The 22,739-nt window shown below is 36.3% G+C and overlaps 1 protein-coding gene across 2 annotated transcripts in view; it reads right to left on the bottom strand.

The window, feature by feature from the left end:
• Positions 1-22,739, bottom strand: part of GABRA1 (gamma-aminobutyric acid type A receptor subunit alpha1) — a 55,077-nt gene that overhangs the window by 8,384 nt on the left and 23,954 nt on the right. For both annotated transcript variants that reach the window (XM_015141354.3, NM_001260932.1), the window contains 4 exon segments: positions 19,203-19,423; positions 16,910-16,992; positions 9,521-9,664; positions 164-316 (listed from right to left, as the gene is read on the bottom strand). In XM_015141354.3, the coding sequence (XP_014996840.1) occupies positions 164-316; positions 9,521-9,664; positions 16,910-16,992; positions 19,203-19,423 (601 nt within the window).

Below are 22,739 nucleotides of genomic sequence, written 5' to 3'. Positions count from 1 at the left end.
ACCCACATACCATAATGAGGGTGGCAATTTCTTGAACCTTTCTGTTGTATGAACTTCGTATTTGAATGTATAATTTTTTTTAATTTCTCTTTGCAATGTCACAGATATGACATAACTTATCCTCCATACCTTTCCTTGGGTGTGTATCTTGATTGGCACTTACCAAAGACAGTTCTTGCTGGTACAGACTCTCTGTTGAGCCAGAAGGACACTTGTGAAAGAATCACTGTCATTATGCATGGCAGGTATGTTTGAATAACAAAGTAGCCAATCTTTCTCTTCAAGTGGAAATGAGTGGTCATAACAACATATTCTCCTGAGAAGAAAAACAGACAAGAAAGATGAGCAATTTGACCTTGGAAAAAAAGTAATCTCTGAGATTTACTATGAGTATCAAACGTCTGAGAGTTAGACACATCCTTTCTCCATGTGACATCCAGTTCTTGGAGAAAAAAGTTTTTATCCGGAAAATAAAAGAAACATACTTAACCCACAGTAAAATGACTGAGGTGCCAGAGTCTTTAAAGATATCTTACCTCTTAATTCAAATACATCACATATTGAAGGAACAAACTTGAGTTTATATTTAAAGACTGGCTTTCCAATCCTTAAACTGATGGAGAAGGCAAAATGCTAAACCCTGTGACATAGACCAATGGGTCAGAAACAGAAAATGGGTCTCCAGTGTGTCCGTTACAGAGCAGATCCACAATACCTACTGAAGAAGCTTTTGTGTGTATGTCAGGACAGTTTAATTTTAGCTCCAGCACTGCATTAAGTATCTCTTTGACATCAGATGAGTAATTTAGCATGGTCTGATCTACAAAATAAAGACAGTGGGCTAGAACCTTTTGTTTCTCAGAATTTATTTTCCAGGATCACCTGGGAAACTTTTGAAGAATGCAGTTCTTCAAATCCCAACTAGATTTACAAACCATTCTTTGAATGGCCAGGAAAATCTGTATATTTATAACCAGCTTTTGAGTTTGTCCCAGTTCCTAGACTGATGTGGGAAACAGTGGTCTAGTTAGGTGCTCTCCAAGGTCCTTAAATACTCCAAATTCTGACTTCAGTTAGAGGTATAAAGCAGTAGCCACACAACCCGAATTGCAGGAGGGTCTTATTGTTTCTCTTTTTGCTTTACACTTTCACAGTTAAAAATCTTAGAATTGTTTAGCCTTATTCACTCAGAACATAGGGTTAATTATCTGTGGATGGATAGGAGAAAAACAGACGTGTTATGGCTAAGAAAGCACCATTCTCTTTAGAACTCATCTTTCTCCTTCCTTTCTTCTCCAAACTTCTCCCTACTTGACCTAACATTTTTATCTCAGTCTATGTGCCACTGACCTCAGCCCCTATCACGTGACTACCACTGTTCAGAACCTGTTAATCTTTATAATTAAAGCCCTTTTCTCAGTCTTGGAGCTGGAGCTGGCTACACACCTTCTTCACAGCTTTAAGTAATGCCTGTCCTGGCCTTATTGATAGTACACTCTTGATTTCTATTTTCATTTTATATCTCATTTTTAATCTATTTTGCTCACTCATTGATTATTTCAATAAAAATTATTTATCAAATTCTTTATATCTGTTGGGCCACTCTTTTCATTTTTCTTCAAAGTAAAAGTAGGGATTCCTGAAGAAAATGAGGTATAATTCTGCCCTCAACTCTCTTCCTTACTTTCTCTTGTCTGTAACAAGGAGTTCTTCCTCTCACCCCTGCTTCTAGTGTCATCTTTGTCTAGATGTGCAGATGGCTACAAAATTTACATTTGTAAGTGACCACATCTTCAAAATAACTAACAGTTAATCTGTATTCCCAAAACTACACTAGACAATATCTCATCCCACAGATGCTGGTTTTTCATTGACACCACCAATTAGATTTGTCCAAAACTCTCATAGCTAACTTTTTCTGCAAAAGAATGACCAGCATGCGGCAATGCTGCTTCTTCACTGAGATCCTTTCTTAACTAGTGGCACTATCATTGGTCGGTTCACTCAAGCTACAAACCAGGAATTAATCACTGGATGTTAGATAGTGCTATGGAAAGAGAGAGGAAGGAGTCAGCTGATCATCACAATTTCAGTTTCACCTGGGCATCATCACTGCTTCTATCTCTTCTGACCTCATGGTCACTGTGCTTATTTCCCTTGTAGACTGTGTCTTGTTTGCCTCCATTCCTTCGTGCCTTCTTTGTTTCTTGTTTGGCTCTAGTCACATCCTAACTCCAATTTATCCTAAATTTTGATGTAGAGTGATCTTTCACATGTGCAATTCTGCCACTCTTTTTTTTAACTTAAAATATCTTAATGGAGTCCAACTAGCAACATTAGGCTTTCTCAACCTCAGCACTATTGACGATTTTGAATAGAAAATCATTTATTGAAGGTGGCTGTCCTATTCATTGTAGAATGTTTAGCAGCATTGCTGGATTCTATACACTAGAGGCCAGTAGCAAACAGTTGCCCCTCTCTTGTGTGACAGTATAAACTGACTCCAGTTCTACAAAGTAACAATAAGCAAACTTCCTAATCTTTGTTTAAGACTATGTATAGCATAGCTCTAATATGCACTGAATTCCCTTGTCTCTTCAAACACCTCAACATCTCAATATATTGGCCTACAAAACTCTACTTATCTTCTGCAGCTGAATATTTTGCTTGTCTATAGGCTGGTTCCAGCCCAAGTACCAGGTCCTCAGTGGAATAGAAATTATTGTCCTATAGAACAAAATGTATTAGTTTTTGGAAGCAAATGAATTTGACTTCAAAACCCAGATCTGCTATTTTCTTGCTGTGTAGCTTTTGGTAACTCACTTAAACTCTCTTATTCTTAGTTTTCTTGTTTACAAAACAGTCAGAAGCACAATATTGGGATAAAAAAGAATAATGGCTCTAATTAAGATGATACTATGTAACCATGTTAAAATGTTAAAAAAAATTTTTTTAGTTTGTTTCTCCATTTTCTTCACATTTCTCCTCAATCAGAATTCATAAAAGTGTTGGTAGAATAACACATCCTGCTTTCTCTAGCAGGAAGTTATCTATGTACTTATGCCTGATTTCATTATTAATTGTTATTGATAATAGCACCTGCCCTTTACTGAACACTTACTTTGTTCAACTTTACAACTCTTGTTTATATTTATAATATCTCATACTTTGCATTTTAGTTATTTAACTACACATACCCCTCCCACCAAACTGAAAGCTAATTAAAGAGAATAATAGTTATTTGGTTATGTAACATGACCGGCCATATCCTCGGTATTTAATACCTGCCTATAGTGAAAATGGATCCACTGAGGCTTACAGTCACTCAATCAAAACAAAATGCACAAGCATCTTTCTTTTAAAGGACAAATGGAATGTTACCAGATTAATTTCTTATTATTTTCTGTGTGTTCCTCTAGTGATACCTTTAAGGTCATTTGAAAAGAAAGAAGTGATCCAGATTTTAGAAAAATGTAGACAAACAATTTTCCCAAAACACTACTGAAATATAGTCCTGTGTGGACATACCCATGCTACACTTCACCATCTCAGGGGCGTGCATTATTATTCCTAACAATTCATTCCATTGCAGCCTGCAAAATGTCACCAGCTCAAAGAAAAAAAAATTCATCTTTATATAATGTCAGAAAAATGAGTGTGTGTATACATTCCATTATCTTTTGTTGTTCTCAACATGACATTTTTGCAAAGATCCTGAAAAGAATATAATTTTTTGAGCTCTGAAAAGCTATTACTTGACATTATATTTGTTTTATAAACAACTTTTTCCCTAACAGATTACAGGAGAAATAGAAGATATTCCAATGTCTTGAAACCTTTTCCTAAATTAAATACAATTTTAAGAGTGTTGGCACAAAACTTTCAAATAAGGAAGAAAAGGGGAGCAATATCAGAATCATGTTGTAATAGCTTTAAAATGAAAGAAAAACACAACAAAAACAAAAAACCCAGTCACCTAAATTGGATTGAAATAATATGTCTAGACATCAAGTGCTTATGCACAAAGCATGTCAAATTATTTTCCTCTAATTCAACAGTCTAGGAGAATTGTAATTCAAATATTCTTGCAGTTTTTTTAACCCTGAAGGAAGCTTTTAAATTAGATGTGACAATATTTCTGATATATTGCAATACAAAATTAAGGAGAGTGGAAGAAAGGAAACTAATATCATTTTCCAAAATAGCATTATAGGTTTGTTTAGACCTGGATTTCAATCTTTGCTTTCTCATATATTAGTTACTTGAAGGTAAATACCTTGTGTGGGTTCATTTGGCTTCAGTTTCCTGATTTGTCCAATTAATAGTATTTAACTTAACTGTCTCCTAGGATGATGTGAGGATAAAATTACATAATATGAGTGAAAGTACTTTTTAAAAATTCGATTTCTATGGAGATTTACAGCATGAAGATTAAAAACACAGACATGTATTCTCTCTCTAGCTCAGAGAATCAACCGACTTGGTCATTCAACAAAATTGTATTGAACATTGATTCTTTGTGAAGCTGTCATTTTCCTTGCAAGTATTCTAAACTTGATGTTTTCTATGGATACTAATATTGCAAAATGATTTTTCTATCAAGAATATTATTGCAAAAGTGGTAGTTATGTTTTTTAATTGCTTCAGAGATTCTAAATAGAGATAAGGGGACACTGATCGTAGCTCTAGATCATTTAGCCTTGCTGGGGCCATGTCCTCATTTGAAATATAAATGATTTGACCAAATGACCACAGAAGTCCTTTCCCCCTGCCCCCAGAACTTGCATTCTATAGTTAAAATTATTTCTCTGGAGACCATGTACTAGTCTTTATAAATGGAAGCCCCTTGGCTCTTTGGATGAATGCTGATCACCATTGTTACTCCTTAGTCAAAGAAGACAGTTGTTTTTCTTATTATATTGATCCTTCAGGATCATCATCACATCAACTCATGCAGAGAAGACTCTGTGTCCAAAAAAGAGAATCCTACGACGTTTCTTAGTCATCTCTTTTAAGGATTAACAATAGTCATTCAGAAGAAACTTTCTTTTTCACCAAACTTACCAAATTTTATTATAATCAAATTTATTTAGGTAAATATGGAGAACTTGCAGTCATCATTGTGTGTTTTTAAAACATTGCATGACATTACCTTATTATTGTTTTCTGGACACTGATATTATGCTTCACACCCAATTGAATTATTTTATTTTTCTTTATAAGTTATATTTCATGTCCTTAAGTCACTGTAGTAATTTTTGCATGGGCTCTCCTTAAAAATTACTTAGAAAGGATAATGTGGTGAGGGTGGAAAGAAGCAAGGGGTTATGCCACCCTCAACATATCAAGTAGAAATGACTTCTTCTTCCTTTATGCCATCATGTAGTTCCCTTATACTAGATTTATTATTACTATTTTGAGACAGAGTCTCACTCTGTCACCCACGTTGGAGTGCAGTGGTGCAATCTCGGCTCAGTGCAGCTTCTACCTCCCTGGGTTCATGTGATCCTCACACCTTAGCTTCCCAAGTGGCTGGGACTACAGACTTGCAACACCATAGCCAGATAATTTTTTAATTTTTTGTAGAGATGGGATTTCTCCATGTTGCCCAGGCTGGTTTGGAACACCTGGGCTCAAGTGATCTGATCTGCCTGTCTCAGCCTCCCAAAGTGCTGAGATTACAGGCATGAGTCCCTGCACCCAGCCCTACTCTTATTATTAATAGTAATATTGGACACTTAGTGCATACATTTTACAAACCAGATACTCTTCTAGGCAGTTTACATACATTTCCTTATTTCCATTTCACAATAGCTCATGAAAAAGATATATACAAAAAAAAAAAAAACCAGAAAAATTAAAAGACTTGTCAAAAGTCACACAGTAATTAAGTTGCAAAACCAGCATTGAAATCTTTGTAGTATAACTTCAGGGTTCATACTCTTAACAAATATGCTTCCACATCTTATGTGTCTCTGATGCCTGTTATTGGTATGACATATAGTTGAGAGTACATACCCTGCAGGTAGACAACCCAGGTTCAAATCCTAGTTCTGCCACTTCCCAGCTGTGTGACCTTGGAATAATGTTTAAACTTCTCTGGGCCCCCATATATCCCATCTGTAAAATGGGGATAATAATATTACCTAAATTCTAGGATTTTTGTGAGTATTGGATATGAAGAATAGAACAATGCCAATGCATGTTAGCTATTTATCTCCCTCAACTAAGAGCTTCTGAAGGGCAGGGGATTTGTGCCTTTCAACTCTCTTCTTCAAGTCCAGTCACTGTGTCAGACACAGTAAATGAACAAGCAATTTAAGGAATACATGGACAAACAAATGAATAATAAAGACACATTGGATTTGAAAACCAACTGGATCATCTTTCCCATTTGCTTATTTCTCTGCCATATACTCTGTCAAATAGTATTTTTCTGCCAGGTGAGTAAGTGCACTTAAAACTGAGGCTCTAACTAAATATTATTTTCCTAAATTTAATGGCAGAATCCAAGGAAGAAATTGTACCTCTAATGTATTTGTACTGAACTAGAAATTCAAATATTGTGCTAGGATTTCCATCTTTTTCCCTCTTATGTTAATGAAGTGATTTAGAAAATATTTTGACCTCAAAGAGGTCAGTAGGATTGTGTGTTTGTTCTCACATGTGTTGGTGGCAGGCAAATAGGACAACACTTTATAAACTACCAAGGGGATCGAATTATTCTCTCTCCAGGGATAATTTTAAAGTAGAAGAAGATGTCTTTTATTTAGTCATTCTCAATGTGTGTGTTCTCTCTCACCATCATTCTTTAGTCTTCTGGCAGAAACAGGGAGGTAATGGTACTCAAGGTCATTTATTTTAATGTTTTCAGGGCTCCACAAAGAGATGTAAAATACAGCACTGCAGCCCTTACACAAAGGTCTCTGTTTCTTTCTACTGAAATCTATCAAGGTGGATTCTTGGTGAGCTAAAGCGGCCCCAGAGGAAGTGTAATACAGTGTGTTATTGTGGAGTTGAAACATATATCAAACTGAGCTTCCATTTGAGAATTTGCTCATTCTTCTTCTTACCCACCAATACTCACTATGTGGTGACAGGAAAAAGCTTTTATTTTATGTAGGTGAACTTACTGCTCTAGCACAGAATGATTACTTCTAATGGACCCAACCAAGAGGTCTACCCTCATAGGTGGCAATGGGTTGGGCCACTGTCTCTCATTCTATTGAATGACTGCATATTTTTTTTCTGAGTATCCAGAATGTAGATAGGTTGAATCCTTTGAAAGCCAAAGGTGAGGAAGGCCTCCATTATTTTGACTAAGCCTCTAATTTTGAACACATGGGATCTCAGGCATAAAGAGGGCTATCGTAACATGACTAAGGTTGTTAAAGCTAAAACTAGAGTAGGAATATTTCCTCCTCTAAGCAACCTTTGAGACTTCATACATATTTGCACTATGGCTTGCATACTACTGCATTTGAATTGTTTCCCAACATTCTCTAACTTCCTTTCTAACAAAAATAGATGGAGATTTCCTTGAGGAAAAGTTATGTGTGCATTATGTGATCTGCCTGGATCCTAGAGAGTGATTATTTACCCCCCAATATATTCCAACCAACAAAATGAAAAGTCAACCCCTGCAACAATCCTTCCTAGATCATCTTAGGCTGGATTCACTTTTTATTCATTAATTAAAAATATTTGTTCAATGCCTCCTATGTCTCAACTACTACAGAAAATAATAGGGATACAGAAGACAGATATGGTCTCTTCCATCACAAAAAAAACACATGCTAATCACAGCACTTAAACTACCAATTTTGATAATTATAGTTTATGTGTTCAATTTCCCTTAGACCTCAAGTTCCATGACAGCAAGATCTGAGCTTATCTATCATTTAGTCTGTAGTGACTGCCATTATATCCAGCTTATAATGACATTCAAGTTTTAAAAAGTAAACACAGAACACAGCTTATTTTCGTATTTTTTCCAACATAGTATGTTGTAAGAAGGAAAAATCTTGAGCATTTTTCATGTTTTGGGATATTTCAGAACTACAGCAACAGCTCTTACTTAGCATTTTGAGTGCCTACTATATAACACTCTGCACTATTTTATATTATTTCACCTTTAATACAAAATACAGGACTGTCATTAGTTAGGCACTACTAGAGTTTCCAAGTGAACAAATGACTTGCCCAAAGTCACAAGGTTTCTAAGCGACAGGACCAGGACTTGAGTTCACATCTTCCTCACCACAGAACCTATGACCTTTCCACTATGTCACTTGGATTTGAAATAAGAAAAAAAGAAAAACAGTCTCCATTTTTTAAAAAATAAAAGACATAAACATTTAAGCTTCTAGGCTAGCAACAGGGGCTTTAAAACAAGCAAAAGACAGATCCTGTCAATCTGAACTTATCTAATAATCACAGTAAGAGAGGTTGACCTATTATTTGAATGTGTTATGCTTGTGAGGCTCCAAATATAAAGCCTGAAATCAGAGGAAGAAGTTTTTTAGCACCACTCCTCTTATTTATTACTACATCATGTTTCCTTAGAAATCACAAATAACAGTGAATAAAATCAACTTAAATTTTGAAAGACATAATTTTGAAAAAGTAATTGTTGACCCTTGTTAAAGTTTTCAGTAAATAATAGGCTTTGTGGGACATATATTTTTCTAATTGTTTAAGTCCAGCTTTTATTTACAATTATCTGGTCTAATGATCACATTTCAGATAGCACAAAATGGATACTTGAATAACAAAACTTTTATCTCATTGTTTGAAACAACATGAAAGATGTGAGTCCAGCTTTTCCATAGTGTCTGGTCTAGTTTTGAGTATAGAATTAGTAAATCAGTTACTACACTAAAAAGGATGGCATGCCATCTACTTTTAATTCCCACATGGAGTGATCAATAATGTGGTTATGACTCTGTTGGCTTTAGCTGTGGAAGATGCTTGGTTAGAGATACAAATGAAATTGTAGAACGATTGGCTTTTTGATGTCCTACGTGTAATAATCACTGCTACAAATTTGGCAAAATTCATTAACTAATGGTAATAAGTGGAGCCTAGACTATACAAATAGTTATTTATGAAAAGCTGTTTATGTGTCAGGAATTGTGATAAGTGCTCTCTATGAATTTAATGTATTTCTTCCAACCACCCTGCAAGGGGGCTACAAACAACTGACAAGGTCGAGGAGTAAGGATTTAACCCAGATGTTCATCTCTAAGAGTTCACATAGCTACCTGCTGTGCTACAGTAATCACATATAACCAATTTCTCAATTTGCAAACAAACAAACAGAAAGAGAGGTCAAGAGGCATTAAATGACATGTCCAAGGTCACAGGTTTACTGTGTTTACATTATTTCCCAGCTCAATGGATGCCCAATTTAGTGAAATGTTTTCTCTCCTAGACTTGTGTTACTGAATGACTCATTGAGTTCTCACAAAATATTTTTCTGCTTCTTCCTGCATATCTGAAGTAACAAAATCATACTTACCTGTACTTGACTGGACAATTCCAGAGTCTACTGTTTGTCCAAGAAGATCATATTGGTTTAGACGTGATCCATCTTCTGCTACAACCACTGAGCGTGCTGGCTCTCTGGTCCATTCATAAACAACTTCTGCTCTTGTATAAGCATCTAAAAGGAAACAGTAGAAAATAACCCATATATTTTACCACTTCAATTCTCTTATTTAGTTAGTACCTTTTATCAGCTTCACATTTTCTATATCATAGTTCCAGAGGGCAGGCTAGGAAAGAAGGGCTCACATCCCTTAATTTATAAAAACTAAAACACATTTTCAGATTTTTTTTATGTCATTTATTCACTCTTCCAGCAAATGGTTATAAGGATCTGCAAAGGACAAAATATTGTGCTGGGGATACAGTAGTGAACATAAGAACAAAAGTTCTTTATCTTACGGAATATGCATTTGTAACAGTGGGGACAAAAACATATAAGCATATGCAATTTCAAGTAGAGATAAGTGTGATAGAGTCATACACAACCAAGTGAAAGGATAGAGAATGAAGGGATGGAGACTTATCCTAAGTAAGGTAAGGGGCTCAGACAGAGTCGTCTCAAAGGAGGTGACATTTATACATATATAGGGCAGATACATGTGAAAATCTTGGGGAAGAGTTTGCCCAACAGACAAACTAACAAGCTTCTCCTTCTCCTTCTCCTTCTCCTTCTCCTTCTCCTCCTCCCACTCCCCCTTCCACTCCCCTTCCTTCTCCTTTTTTTTTTTTTTTGATAGAGTTTCACTCTTGTCACCCAGGCTGGAGTGCAGTGGCATCATCTTGACTCACTGCAATTTCCACCTCCCGGGTTCAAGCAATCTTCCTGTCTCAGCCTCACAAGTGTTTTCTTCTATTGCAGATAAAAGCTTGACTAGTTTGAGGAAGACCAGTTTGACTAGAGTGAAGCATATGAGAGATGAAATGAGGTTAGAGGCAGTAGCTTTGGTCCAAATTATTGTTAAGCCAGGAAAAGGTCATGATAAATGCAAAGGTCATGATAAATGTAAAAATCACTGGATATTTTGCTGCATGTACATTAGCAAGTCTCAGTTTACTCTCCTCTTTTCTATTGATTATCCTTCTCATAGATATTTTCCATGATGGTGAGTTACATTCTATAGCTCTTCTTCTCAATCATTTTTATTTGCCATGTCACTTTGAACTTGGCCATCTCTTAATGAGAGGTTAGGTCATAATTCTGATAGATAATTTACACAGTTTGGAGGGAGAGATTGTAAAGAGTGAGAGAGAAAGAGAAGAAGGAATTCCGTACCTTCTCTGATTTCTAGTCCTATAACACCCATTTCGTTGGAATGATAGTACATCCTTTCTTCTATTTAGATACAGAATGAGGTTTAAAACTTATGAAAATATCACATTAGAAAAAGCAAGCTGTTTCCAATGTTTTTGAGGGGAAGGCATCATAGTAAATGTTGGCCTATGATAAGAGCTTGACTCGTTGGCCAACAGCCAACTTCTCCATTAGGCACAGGGCCCAAGGCCCTCAATACTTTTAGGAGGCCACAAAAATATTTTAATTTATTTTGAAATCCAAAGATAAAGTGAATATAATATAATCTGGATTATATTCATTTTTGTAGCAACTCAGTCGTGAAATAATTTTAATTTTCTTCCTGGAGGAATGGCCTCCAAAGGCACAAGTGCCTATGGCTCATAAAAGTCATAATGCACCTCTGTTTGACTCAATCCCCACTTAAATAACCAGGATTTTGTGTTCTCTCCAATACACCTTTTCCCCAGATAAAATATTATGGGGTGTAAAACTGTGGTTGCTTTTTTACATGAAAATAAGGCTTTCTGAAAAAAGACGTGAGCCATGCCTCTCAGTCCCAAAAACAAAGCTTCTAATACTTTGTTTTAGAGTATTGAATACTTTTCGCTGAGGTGAGTGATGCAGAAAAATGTAGCCAGTGTTCCCCGATTTTACAAGGGTAGCCTGCCAGTTCCAACATCATTTCTGCATCAATTTATAATCAGATGGTTTTTAAAAACAAAATTTTCCATAAGTTTAAGAGAATGAACTAAAACTTAATTTAGTGGTTCATGGGACATGTAAAAGTATGACATAAATAATTTGAATTTATCTTTGCTTTTCCTTTTTAGTTGTGGTTATCCTCATAGTCTTAAAAATGAAAGCATTTCAGCATTGTGTATAGTAGGAGTACTGCGTCTATTAGAAGGGCTGTAAAATGTGATTTACAAATCTCTTAGAAGCAGGGAGAGCACAGTAGTTTGAGAAGGACTGTATTGCTTACAATTTGTAGATAACCACATTCAGTAATTTTTTAATATGATAAATAATTGTTTTTTAATGGAAGTGTCTTACCTAAGAAGACATAATGAGTTTATGGTAATACGGAATGATTGAATGTTCAATTTGCAAATGCCTCAAAGTCATAGAGTTTAATTGCATTTTACAGATGGTAAACTGAGGCAAAAAATAAAATGACTTGTTTAAGGCAACATTACTAATAACTGGGAAAACCAAGATAAAGACTTAGGATATCATTCATTTGACTTTATTGTGTTTTGTAAGTATTTTTCTAGGCAAAACTGTATATTAGATAGATTCTCATAAGCCAAGCAAGATACTTGGTGGTCATGCAATTATTGATGAAACCAATTCTAGATCTTGTGTCATTTCACAGCAAACTAAAACTCTTGCTTTTATATTGCACTGCCGTTAGCAACAATGTCTGCACCCTATCTTTTTATCCTCTGTCATGTGTTGTTACTGAGCTGCTAATATAGTTGTAGAGGGGGAAAAATGTGTTACCATTGCCTTTCATTTTATATAATTTTGGTGTCTCATTTCTTGCAATTTCATAGAAGCACCATTGCATATGAAAATGTGTAGGCCATCTAATACAAGCATGACATCCTTGTGAAGGTGCAGATGACTCATTATCCATGTCTCTCCATGAGAACCTTCCAAAATGAAGGGTAGATTCACATGATGCAAGTTGGTATTTTAAGATGGAGAATACAGATATACTTAAGGCCTTAGCAAAGATGATACATCCTATTGTTTCCTTAAATTTTAGTAACCAGAAAGTAGTTCCTATGAAAATGTACTCAAATGGAGACATCAGCATAAGAAAAGTGAGGTTAAAAAGAGTCTTCAGTTACTTAGCCAAAAATTTTAAGTTACAATTTCAAATAAATTATATTTCCCCCCAAAAAAGTTTTAAAAATAAGACCACAAGGTGGCTGGGCATGGTGGCTTATTTCTGCAGTGACAGCATTTTTGAAGGCTCCCATGAGCAGATCTATAGAGCCCAGGGGTTCGAGACCAGTGTGGGCAAAATGGCAAAATTCTGACTCTACAAAAATTTATTTAAAAATTAACCAGGTGTGGTGGCATGTGCCTGTAGTCCCAGCTATTCAGGAGGCTGAGGTACGAGGATCACTTGAGCCCAAGAGGTTGAGCCAGCAGTGAGCCATGATTGTGCCACTGCACTCCAGCCTGGGCAACAGAGAGAGACCCTATCTCAAAAACATTAATTAATAAAATGAAAAAGACAACAAGGTTTTGATTGGTGTTATGAAAGAACTCTGTGGTGGTAAAACACTGGGAACGCATATTACTGAGTATCAGGAGAGCTGCTAATTGACACTATCATTTTGCTTTTATGAGTCTCTGTGTTTCCATATGTATGAACCACATGAAAAAAAATGATTTCTAAAGTTGTAAATTGTTCAGAATTCATTCAAATTTTGACTCATTCCTTTCTCTGTGTTTATAATACACTGTTTTAGATAACTGGTCAAAAAACCAATCATATATTAAGGCCTTACTAGATTCAGCTTTTGCCTAGGTCTTTATGTCAGAATCTGTAAGCCAAATCTCTTCTTTTGGAAACAAAGCCTTATTTGGTATATTTCTCAAAAGCAGTGAAACGATCACAGTTGTATCACGCGCATTGTCCTCGGGTTAGCTGGCTTTATAAAGAGAGCTTTATCCACAACCAGTAGAAAGTTTAAGTTAGCCTTAACAATCAGAATCTAATAGAGAATGGTAAGAAACACTGCTTCTCAGCTTTAGATTTTATCACTATATGGATGAGGTTGCTTCAGAATACTCATAAACATTTATTACAGACTGTTCCACTAAATTATTGAAAACTCCTCTTGCCTATTATTGTCTCTGATATTTCGGCAAGACGTTTACTTCAAAAAAATGAGTCAAAATATTTTTAGCCCACTCATGCCTCAGTTTCTTCACCTTTGAAATATGCTAATTAGGCCAGGTCAGAGAAATGACTGGACAACAAATGGACTGCCTCTGCCTCTTCTCATGCCAATGCCAGGCAGTGGTGACTAGCCATGGTGTTCCCTTCCACTAAGCATGACCATCAAAGCCTGCACTTCAATGTCTAGTCTGCTCTGTTTCATTCTCCACAGGTCTTCATCTTTCTTTTCTGAAGCCTAAACAGTGAAGGGGCAGGCCAGGTGCGGTGGTTCAAGCCTGTAATCCCAGCACTTTGGGAGGCTGAGACGGGCAGATCACGAGGTCAGGAGATGGAGACCATCCTGGCTAACACAGTGAAACCCCGTCTTTACTAAAAAATACAAAAAATTAGCCAGGCGTGGTGGCGGGCGCCTGTAGTCTCAGCTACTCGGGAGGCTGAGGCAGGAGAATGGCGTGAATCCGGGAGGCGGAGCTTGCAGTGAGCTGAGATCGGTCACCGCACTCCAGCCTGGGCGACAGAGCGAGACTCCGTCTCAAAACAAAACAAAACAAAACAAAACAAAAAAACAAAAACAAAACAAAACAAAACAAAAACAGTGAAGGGGCATTTAAAGCCTGAGTCTTGTAACCTTTATCCATTCAATAAATGTTTACTGAGAACCTACAGTGTATTTGCCTTTCTGCTAGGAAAAGCTGAACAAAATATGTCCTTCTCTCATGACGTTATAGTCTCCAGACAATAAAAAGTTAAACAATAAATAAAAGGAATCATTATTGCTGTGATAAATGGTATGAAATAAATGTGCATTGCGATCAACAAGACTGGTGAGACTGTAAGCAAATTTCGATAAGGTCATCAGGGAGATGACATTTATGCCGACGTGTGGAGAGAGAGAAGTCAGCCATACTAAGAACCAAGGGAAGAGTAATTCAGGCAAAGAAAAGAGCATATGGCTCTGAGGTGGAAAACAGCTTACTTATTTTGTTTAGCTTCAATTTTCTTATATGACACACGGTTTTCTACTCACTATACATTTATCTCTTCTTAAAATACCTCCAATATTCTTCAGGTTGACAATGTGTCCAGTTAAAAATATTTACTTCCAGTCTTCTTTGCAAATATCAGTGGCAATGTGAGACATTTGATTAATGAGATGTAAGTAGATTTCTATTAGGATTTTAGGGAAAGTTTCTATCTTTTCTTACATAGGCACTACTCCTTTCATTTTTACCAACTATTACCTTCTATCCTGAACAGAGTTGCAATGGCTGGAGTTACAGCAGTCACCTTGTGATGAGAAGGAAAATCTAAAGACATCTGAAGACAGTGGCCTTGTTAGGATGCTGAACCAATCAGAAATCTATCAACATTCACTTTCACATATCTTATATAAAATGATAAACTCTCCTTTTTTCAGCTATTCTCACTGCTGAAAACATTCCTGAATGAACATTAAAAATATGCAGTTCATTTTCCAAATTAGGACTTTTTTAAGATAAAAGGGGGAATTATGAGTATTTATACCAGGCTGGACACTGTGGCTATGCCTGTAATCCCAGAAATTAGGGAGGCCACGGTGGAAGGTTTACTTGAGACCAGGAGTATGAGACAGATGGGGCAACATAGCTAGACCCTGTCTATACCACAACCATACAAAAAGGTTACAAACCAGCCAGGCATGGTGGCACATGTCTGTATCCTAGGTACTCAGGAACCTAAAGCAGAAGGATTGCCTGAGCCCAGGAGGTCAAGCCTGCAGTGAGTCATGATGTGCCACCGCACTCCAGCCATGGCAACAGAGCAAGACCTTGCCTCTTAAAAAAATTATGCCAGTATATTAGGCTTAAACCAGTACTGTCCCAGGCAAACTATGGCATATGATCTTCCTAACTGTAAGGTTATGTTGTGATTTAGATGAACTTGTAAATGTGCAAATATTTAATATACTCTATGACATGTAAGTAACATATAGTACGTATTATCATTATTACAAATGGGTCTGTTATTCAGGAGAAAACATAATAGTTCATATTAAATAATGTATGTTAAATTGGGAAAAAAAAGAGCAGGGAGAAGGGAGTTACCCTTAAACAGAGTTTAAGGGAGTTAAACTCTGTTTAAGCTAGAGTTTTTGAAGTAGTTTATCTTTGAGTTTCAGTACAAAATGGAATTTATAAATAAAATTCTCTCTCCAGGACTGATGCTGCTAGGAACCCGAAGGCCTTTTGCTATTTTCTTTACTTTCTGTCTTCCTACACTACCACTGTTATTCTTCTATGAATCATATCTTCACCAAAATAGTCATTTAGACTGCCTGTCTAGTGAGAACAGAAAATCGGTTAGGTAGTCCAGGAGTTGACTCAGTCCTTGTACATAACTCCCCTGCAGGAAACCAAGAATACATTATTCCCACTCATTCCATGCATGTAAACCAGTCAAAAGCAGAGGGGTAAAGAAAAGACCGGGGAACCTGACTCTCACAGTCATTTTTCTCTTGGCTCCTGCAAGGTGTTTCTGAATATTTTCAAACAGCTGAAACCCAGGAAGTTATTATGAAGGGCATTTATCCAGGATACTTTCAAGAGCACTAATATATATATACATACATTAACGCCACGAGATACACAGACATATCAGCTAATTTTCTAAGACTATGATTAGGGTATTTGTGTTTTTTGCAACATCAGTTTAGCATAGGCTTTATTATTAAGAAACACTGTCCTTTGCCATCTACCAACAGTTTAATCTGGTAAACAAACTTAATTATTTTTAAGATCAAACAAGTGTCAGTAAAGATATAAAATAGACACAATGATCTCCATTAATAGAGAGTAAAATACTATCCATGAGGTAAAAGCATCCATACTTCACTTCTTTTTCTATAAATACAACTTCAGCATAAATAGAATTATTTCAATAACTAGTTTAATCCATGTTTTCTAGTTCAGTAGATAAAGAATAACCTGTCTCTTGAAGCAACATTAAAAAGTGAAGTCACAGAGCACTACTTATGGAAAGCCCATGCAGTATATTGCTGTTTAAATTTTCTTGATTCTCTTATCTATGTGCTTTTCTCACAGATATAGCTAGAGATCTCTCGTGCTTAATGACTCACAATCAAGAAAAATCCATATAAATTTACTCACAGCTTCCAAATTTTAGTGGGCAAGCATGGGCATCCATAGGGAAGTCCTCCAAATGCATTGGACATTCAGCTCTCACTGTCAGCCTTAAGGGAAACATAGAATACAAACAAGAGCCACATAGATTAGATACTTCTTGATAAGTACAAGTGGAATGCTATTAACTGTAGCAAATATATTAACAAAGTAGGCATAAATTGTAGGGTTATGCTGAGCTGTTAATAATCAAATGATCTAAAAATACATATTTACAATAATGAGTGGATTCTATCCTTTTGTTTGTTTGCTTTAAGAAAAAAGGCAACTCCTGATACTGTACAATGGGCAAGCCTTGTTAATATTTTCCAAAACAACCGTTAACTAATCCACTCAACTACAGCAAATTGTTTGAGAATAACATTATAAGTAAGCAAATAAACACTTGCGTAAATACTAATTTATCTTTGGTTGAGAGGAAGACATGGATAGCACAGAAGAAACGAGAATTTCTCCTAAGCGCATCTCTCTCTGTTTCTTTCCCTAAAATAGCACCAAATGCATAAAAGAAGGAAAGAAAAGCTGAAGGGAGATGTGTCCTCAGGCTTTGTGAGATTAAGATTAATACAACGTCTCCATATATGATCTCACTACTTGCAAACCATTTGGTTTTATTTACAAACCCACCATCTAATTGAAGCTAGGACTCTGTTGTGCTTCTTTCTAGTCTCTGGGATGTTCTGTGGATGTGAAATCTATTCTTGTTTTGTTTTGGTTTTTTTTGGATTTCTAAGAAAGAAGTTCACTGAAATATATTTGCTTTCAGTTTGTAGAATTGTAAGGAAATGTATATTCATGCCCTTCATATGATTTTTAGCAAGTATATTTACCTATATTAAGTAGCTCAAGAAATGTAATAAGATAGATTTATAGCCAAATATACAAAGTGTAATTAATGATTAATGATTAAATTAATGATTAAATTGCATTCTTAAATTATTAAAGAAAGTAAAAACACATTAGCAAAGGAAAATTTTAGGTGATGAAAGATACAGATGAAGAACATTGCATACATCAGAAACCATTAATTAATAAACTACTTGGGATATGCAAGTCTCTCCTCAGAAAATTGCAATCGAAGAAGAATGAATACTGGATTTAGGCTCAAAGCCAAGTGTAGGGTGTTTCATCGGGGGAGAATATTTCAAATTTCAAATACCAGTAGGTCCTGCTTAGATAATCTAGAAAGTTCTCAACACATGTGCTCATTGGTCCTCTATTTTTATCTTTTAGATTTTTTTTTAAGTCCTATTAAATTTCCATTCGTTGGCTCAATATCTAAAGTGTCTCTTGAAGCATTTTTTCTTTTCTTTTCTTTTCTTTTGGATGTTTGTGTTTGAAAAGCTAGGCATTCTGGCAGCTTTCTCCAAAGATAAAATATTACTGTACTTTCATACAATCCACTAAATTGAGCATTTTGCCTTTATTATCTTTTTGTACCAAAGAAATAATTGAAAAATCTGAATTACTAAGTGTTGACCAAATGTAAAAAACTTGTATCTAACAAGTCATCTGGGAATAAACTACTGCTGCTCTCAAGAATGAGTTCCAGATAATTCTTAATTTTTCACAAATGAGGAATACTTTTAAACATCTCTTTTTTTTCTATATAATATTCAAAACTTTATTTGATTCATGTTTCCTTCATTCGATCATAAGCTATCAAACACTTAATAGATGCTGGGCTTTACAGAAATCTTAAAGAGGGGGAAATGTTCATAAAACAGAAATGTATGTGTAGTCTTTAGTTTGAGCAAAATTAATAGTATCTATATTCTCATCTAGCTATCAAAGCCACTGTGAATTCAAATACTTCTTCAAATACCTATATCTACATGAATCTGTGTTTTATGAATTTTGTAACTTTCCATATTTTCTGTTTTTTATTACTTCATTTTTAGTAGGAATGTTTTCAGATGTAAATCATTAGACAGCTTCTAGAAATGTAATCTAGATCTTCCTGGAATGCAGGAATATGTGAATTTTATAATAGAGAGAGGAAGTTCCTTATATTGAATCCACCTAGTTACAGAAAGTTATTTAAGAATAAAACTAGATGTAAGCAAATAAACATTTGCATAAATAATACTTCATCCTCTATTGAGGGAATTAGAGCAGGTTGGAGAGATTTTTAACATTGTTAAGGCTGAAAAACAAGGAAGCAAATATTCCACCATGGCTCATCAGCCTGATGATAGCTTACAAGTGGAAGGGAATGAAGTACAGAAACATTCATGAATGATAGTGCAGTCATCCTTACCTCATGGTGTACAGCAAGGTGCCATCCTCTGTGATCCGCAGGAGTTTGTTGGGCATGGTCATGTTGTGGGCCACTGACTTCTTTCCATTGTGAAAAAACGTGTCCGGAGTCCAGATTTTACTTGCCATTAGGTTATTTAACCGGAGGACTGTCATGGGCCCTTTAAATTTTAACCTTTCATCCTTCCAGCTTTGACGGAAAAATACATCTATTGTATATTCCTAGGTAATTTTGGAAAATGACGAAGAGTTCACTTGTGCTGTATTTTGCAATGCAAATATCTAACACAGACAGTGCATAATTTTTGCAACTTTGGAAGTAAAATGTTAGCTAGGTGATGTTTTTAGAAGTAAACGTGTGATAGCATGTACATGTTGATGTCAGGAGAATCACTGGTTGGTGTAATGATTTTTAAAAAAAATCTAAAATGCCTGACATATTTTTTGGTCAGAAAAATTTTTCCAATTATTGGCTCAGATATGTAAAAGGAAAGTAACACCCCACCTCCACCCTATCACAGCAGCACTAGAAGAAATAGAATATATCACAATTTTAAAACAAACTCATGTTAGAGGGTATTATGCATAGAAAAAAATGTTTAAGTTGGACAATTCCAGCCATACAGGTAAAGCTTAGTGTTTTGGGGGCCCTCTCATTGTCTCTGAAAACTTCATGCCCACACCCAAGTAAACTGTGATTCCAATACGGGTGTAAAAATTCCATCTTTTTTTTTTTTTTTTTTGGCTAAATAAACGTTTTTTTCACAGATAATGTACATAGACTTTCAATTATCCTACACATTAAAGAAGATTATGAAAACAAAGAGACTGCTTCTATTGGTAACTTGGATCCTTTTCAAAAAGAAAAAGAACAAAAAATAAGAATGCAGAGTGTGTCAGTGTGTGAGAGTGTGTGTTTGTGATTGTACATGTGTATAAGCCACATGAAAAATGTTTGAAGCTCATCATCATTCATAGCCAGGGAATCTATTTATTTGAATAAACACAGCATTCCTTATGGCAATACCCAGAGATAAACATCTGCTAATCTGAAAACAAGCAATGTGACTTACCAGCTCCTAAAATTGAAAAGGGTAATAGCCATTTTTCTTGCAGTACTTGCCACCCTGGCACTAAATTTGGAGCTCAATGGTTTGAAGTAGAGATTGCCACATTCTCCATTAATCTTAGTATACTCCAAACCAGAAAGTGAACTAACTTGAAAACATCAAGCTACATTTTCCTAATCCTCTAAGCCCTGTTACATCACAAAGCAGTTTTTTAAAAATCTTATACATATCGTCATTAGGACCTACAAAAGAAAACAATGTTTGTGTTTGGGAGTTTTGTGTATGAACTTAAATACATGTCTCCTTCCAAGGGCTTAAGCAATGCTGGGTGAACGTTGAATGAAGGTGCGTTCTCTGGCACTTGTTTGGCATTACTGAGTCCTTACTGATCAAGTAATTAACAATTATTATTAAATGTATTATAATGCACCAGATATAGTACTAATTGCTTCCTGAGACAGAAACAAGGAAGTGTAATATGGTGCCAGACTTTCTTTGTAGACAAGACAAGTTACCTTGTTTGTTGGTTAGGATTTTGTGTTTGAAAGTGTCAGATGAAAGGCACTGTGATAAATAAATGAAGGGAATTTACTCACCAACAAACATTTCTTAAGCACCTGGTAAATTCAACAAAGGAGAGACTGTTTAGGCTTGGGCACTGTAAGAAAAACTCACGATGGTGTACGACAGGCATAGAATAGTATTTTCCATGGGAGGGGAGACTGTGGATGATATCAGCAAATGATACAATGTGCCAATGCCTGTCAGGAAAACTGGGTGGATGGATCTACCTCAGAGCGTGCAGCTTTTCCTCTCTAGATGACAGACAAGCTTGTGAGGTGGGGATATAATATATGATGAAATGTTCTGTTACTCAGGACTTAGCAGTATAAGCTCTAGTTTCTATCCAACTGAATGACTTTAGGTTGGTGAACAGTAGAAGGAATGAATGGCCACTTGCAAATCAAAGTTCCAAGGATGCCTAAGGTGACCACATTCCCATGAATCTAACCTTTGGTTCATTTATTTGCTTGCCCCAAAGAGATTTTTTGAAAATAGAATGCATGTTAAATATAAACTAAACTTAAATTAGATGTACTACCAAATCTTTGACAAGATGTATCCCAAAGGCAATAGTTTCAAAAAATTATGTCAAAATCTGCCAAAATCCTGATGTTCGCATGTTTATTATGTTTACCAGCAGCTTTATTTATCTGTGCTAATGACAGACAATGGAATCCCCAAATTCGTTTAGAACATTCTTCCTTCTAATACTGTACCATTCACACACACACACACACACACACACACACACACACACGAGCAACACTCACTGGGTAATCTTCATTTCCATTTTCTGCAGTGTTAGAAGTTGAAATACAAAGTGAAATAAAAGCAGTTGATGAAAATTTGTTTCTGCCTAACCAAGAGTGTAAATATTTGGTCTCCCATTTCTGAGAACTCTCCCTGTGTGATTGTCGTGGTAGCAGCAGGTAGTTCCCAGAAGCTAGCTCTATAAGAGCTGGGGCATGGTTCATTAGACCAAGAGTGGGTATCTGGATGAAGATTGGCCAAAGCCCCCCTCTTTTTCTTTTTTCTTTTTTTTTCTTTTCTTTCCTTCCTTCCTTTCTTCCTTCCTTCCTTCCTTCCTTCCTTCCCCTTCCTTCCTCCCTTCCTTCCTCCCTCCCTTCCTTCCCCTTCCTTCCTCCCTTCCTTTCTTCCTTCCTCCCTTCCTTCCTTCCCCTTCCTTCCTCTCTTCCTTCCTCCCTCCCTTCCTTCCCCTTCCTTCCTCCCTTCCTTTCTTCCTTCCTCCCTTCCTTCCCCTTCCTCCCTCCCTCCCTCCCTCCCTCCCTCCCTCCCTTCCTTCCTTCCTTTCTCTCTCTCTTTCTCTCTCTCTCTCTCTCTCTCCCCCAAAGGAGTTTCACTCTTCGTTGCCCAGGCTGGACTGCAATGATGTGATCATAGCTCACTTCTACATCCGCTTCCTGACTTCAAGCTATTCTCCTGCCTCAGCCTCCCGAGTAGCTGGGATTTACAGGCATGCGCCACCAGGATCAGTTAATTTTGTATTTTTAGTAGAAATGGGGTTTCACAGTGTTGGTCAGGCTGGTCTTGAACTCCTGACCTCAGATGATCCTCCTGCCTCAGCCTCCCAAAGTCCTGGGATTATAGGCGTGAGTCACTGCACCTGGCCAAAGCCCCTTCTTAAGGAAGTTGGGAAAAACAGGGAGGAGAGCAGCAGAACTATAGCATAATGACTATGGATGTAAGTTCTGAACCTACCCACTGAGTGGCCTTAGGTAATTATTTTACTCTCGCTAAGGCCCCAGTTTCTTAATCTATAAAGTGGGACAATTCACTCTGCGATTGTGAGAAGTGAGTTGATACTTGTGAGAACATCTTTTAACAGTGCCTAGAACATAGGAAGCTCTTAGTAAAAGTTAGAAATTATTATCTGTCTCCCATTT

This window comes from Macaca mulatta, chromosome 6 (genome assembly GCF_049350105.2).
Source record: "Macaca mulatta isolate MMU2019108-1 chromosome 6, T2T-MMU8v2.0, whole genome shotgun sequence".
Lineage (NCBI taxonomy): Eukaryota > Metazoa > Chordata > Mammalia > Primates > Cercopithecidae > Macaca > Macaca mulatta.
The sequence above is the reverse complement of the archived record's forward strand: the minus strand, read 5'-3'. Positions and strand labels throughout refer to the sequence as shown.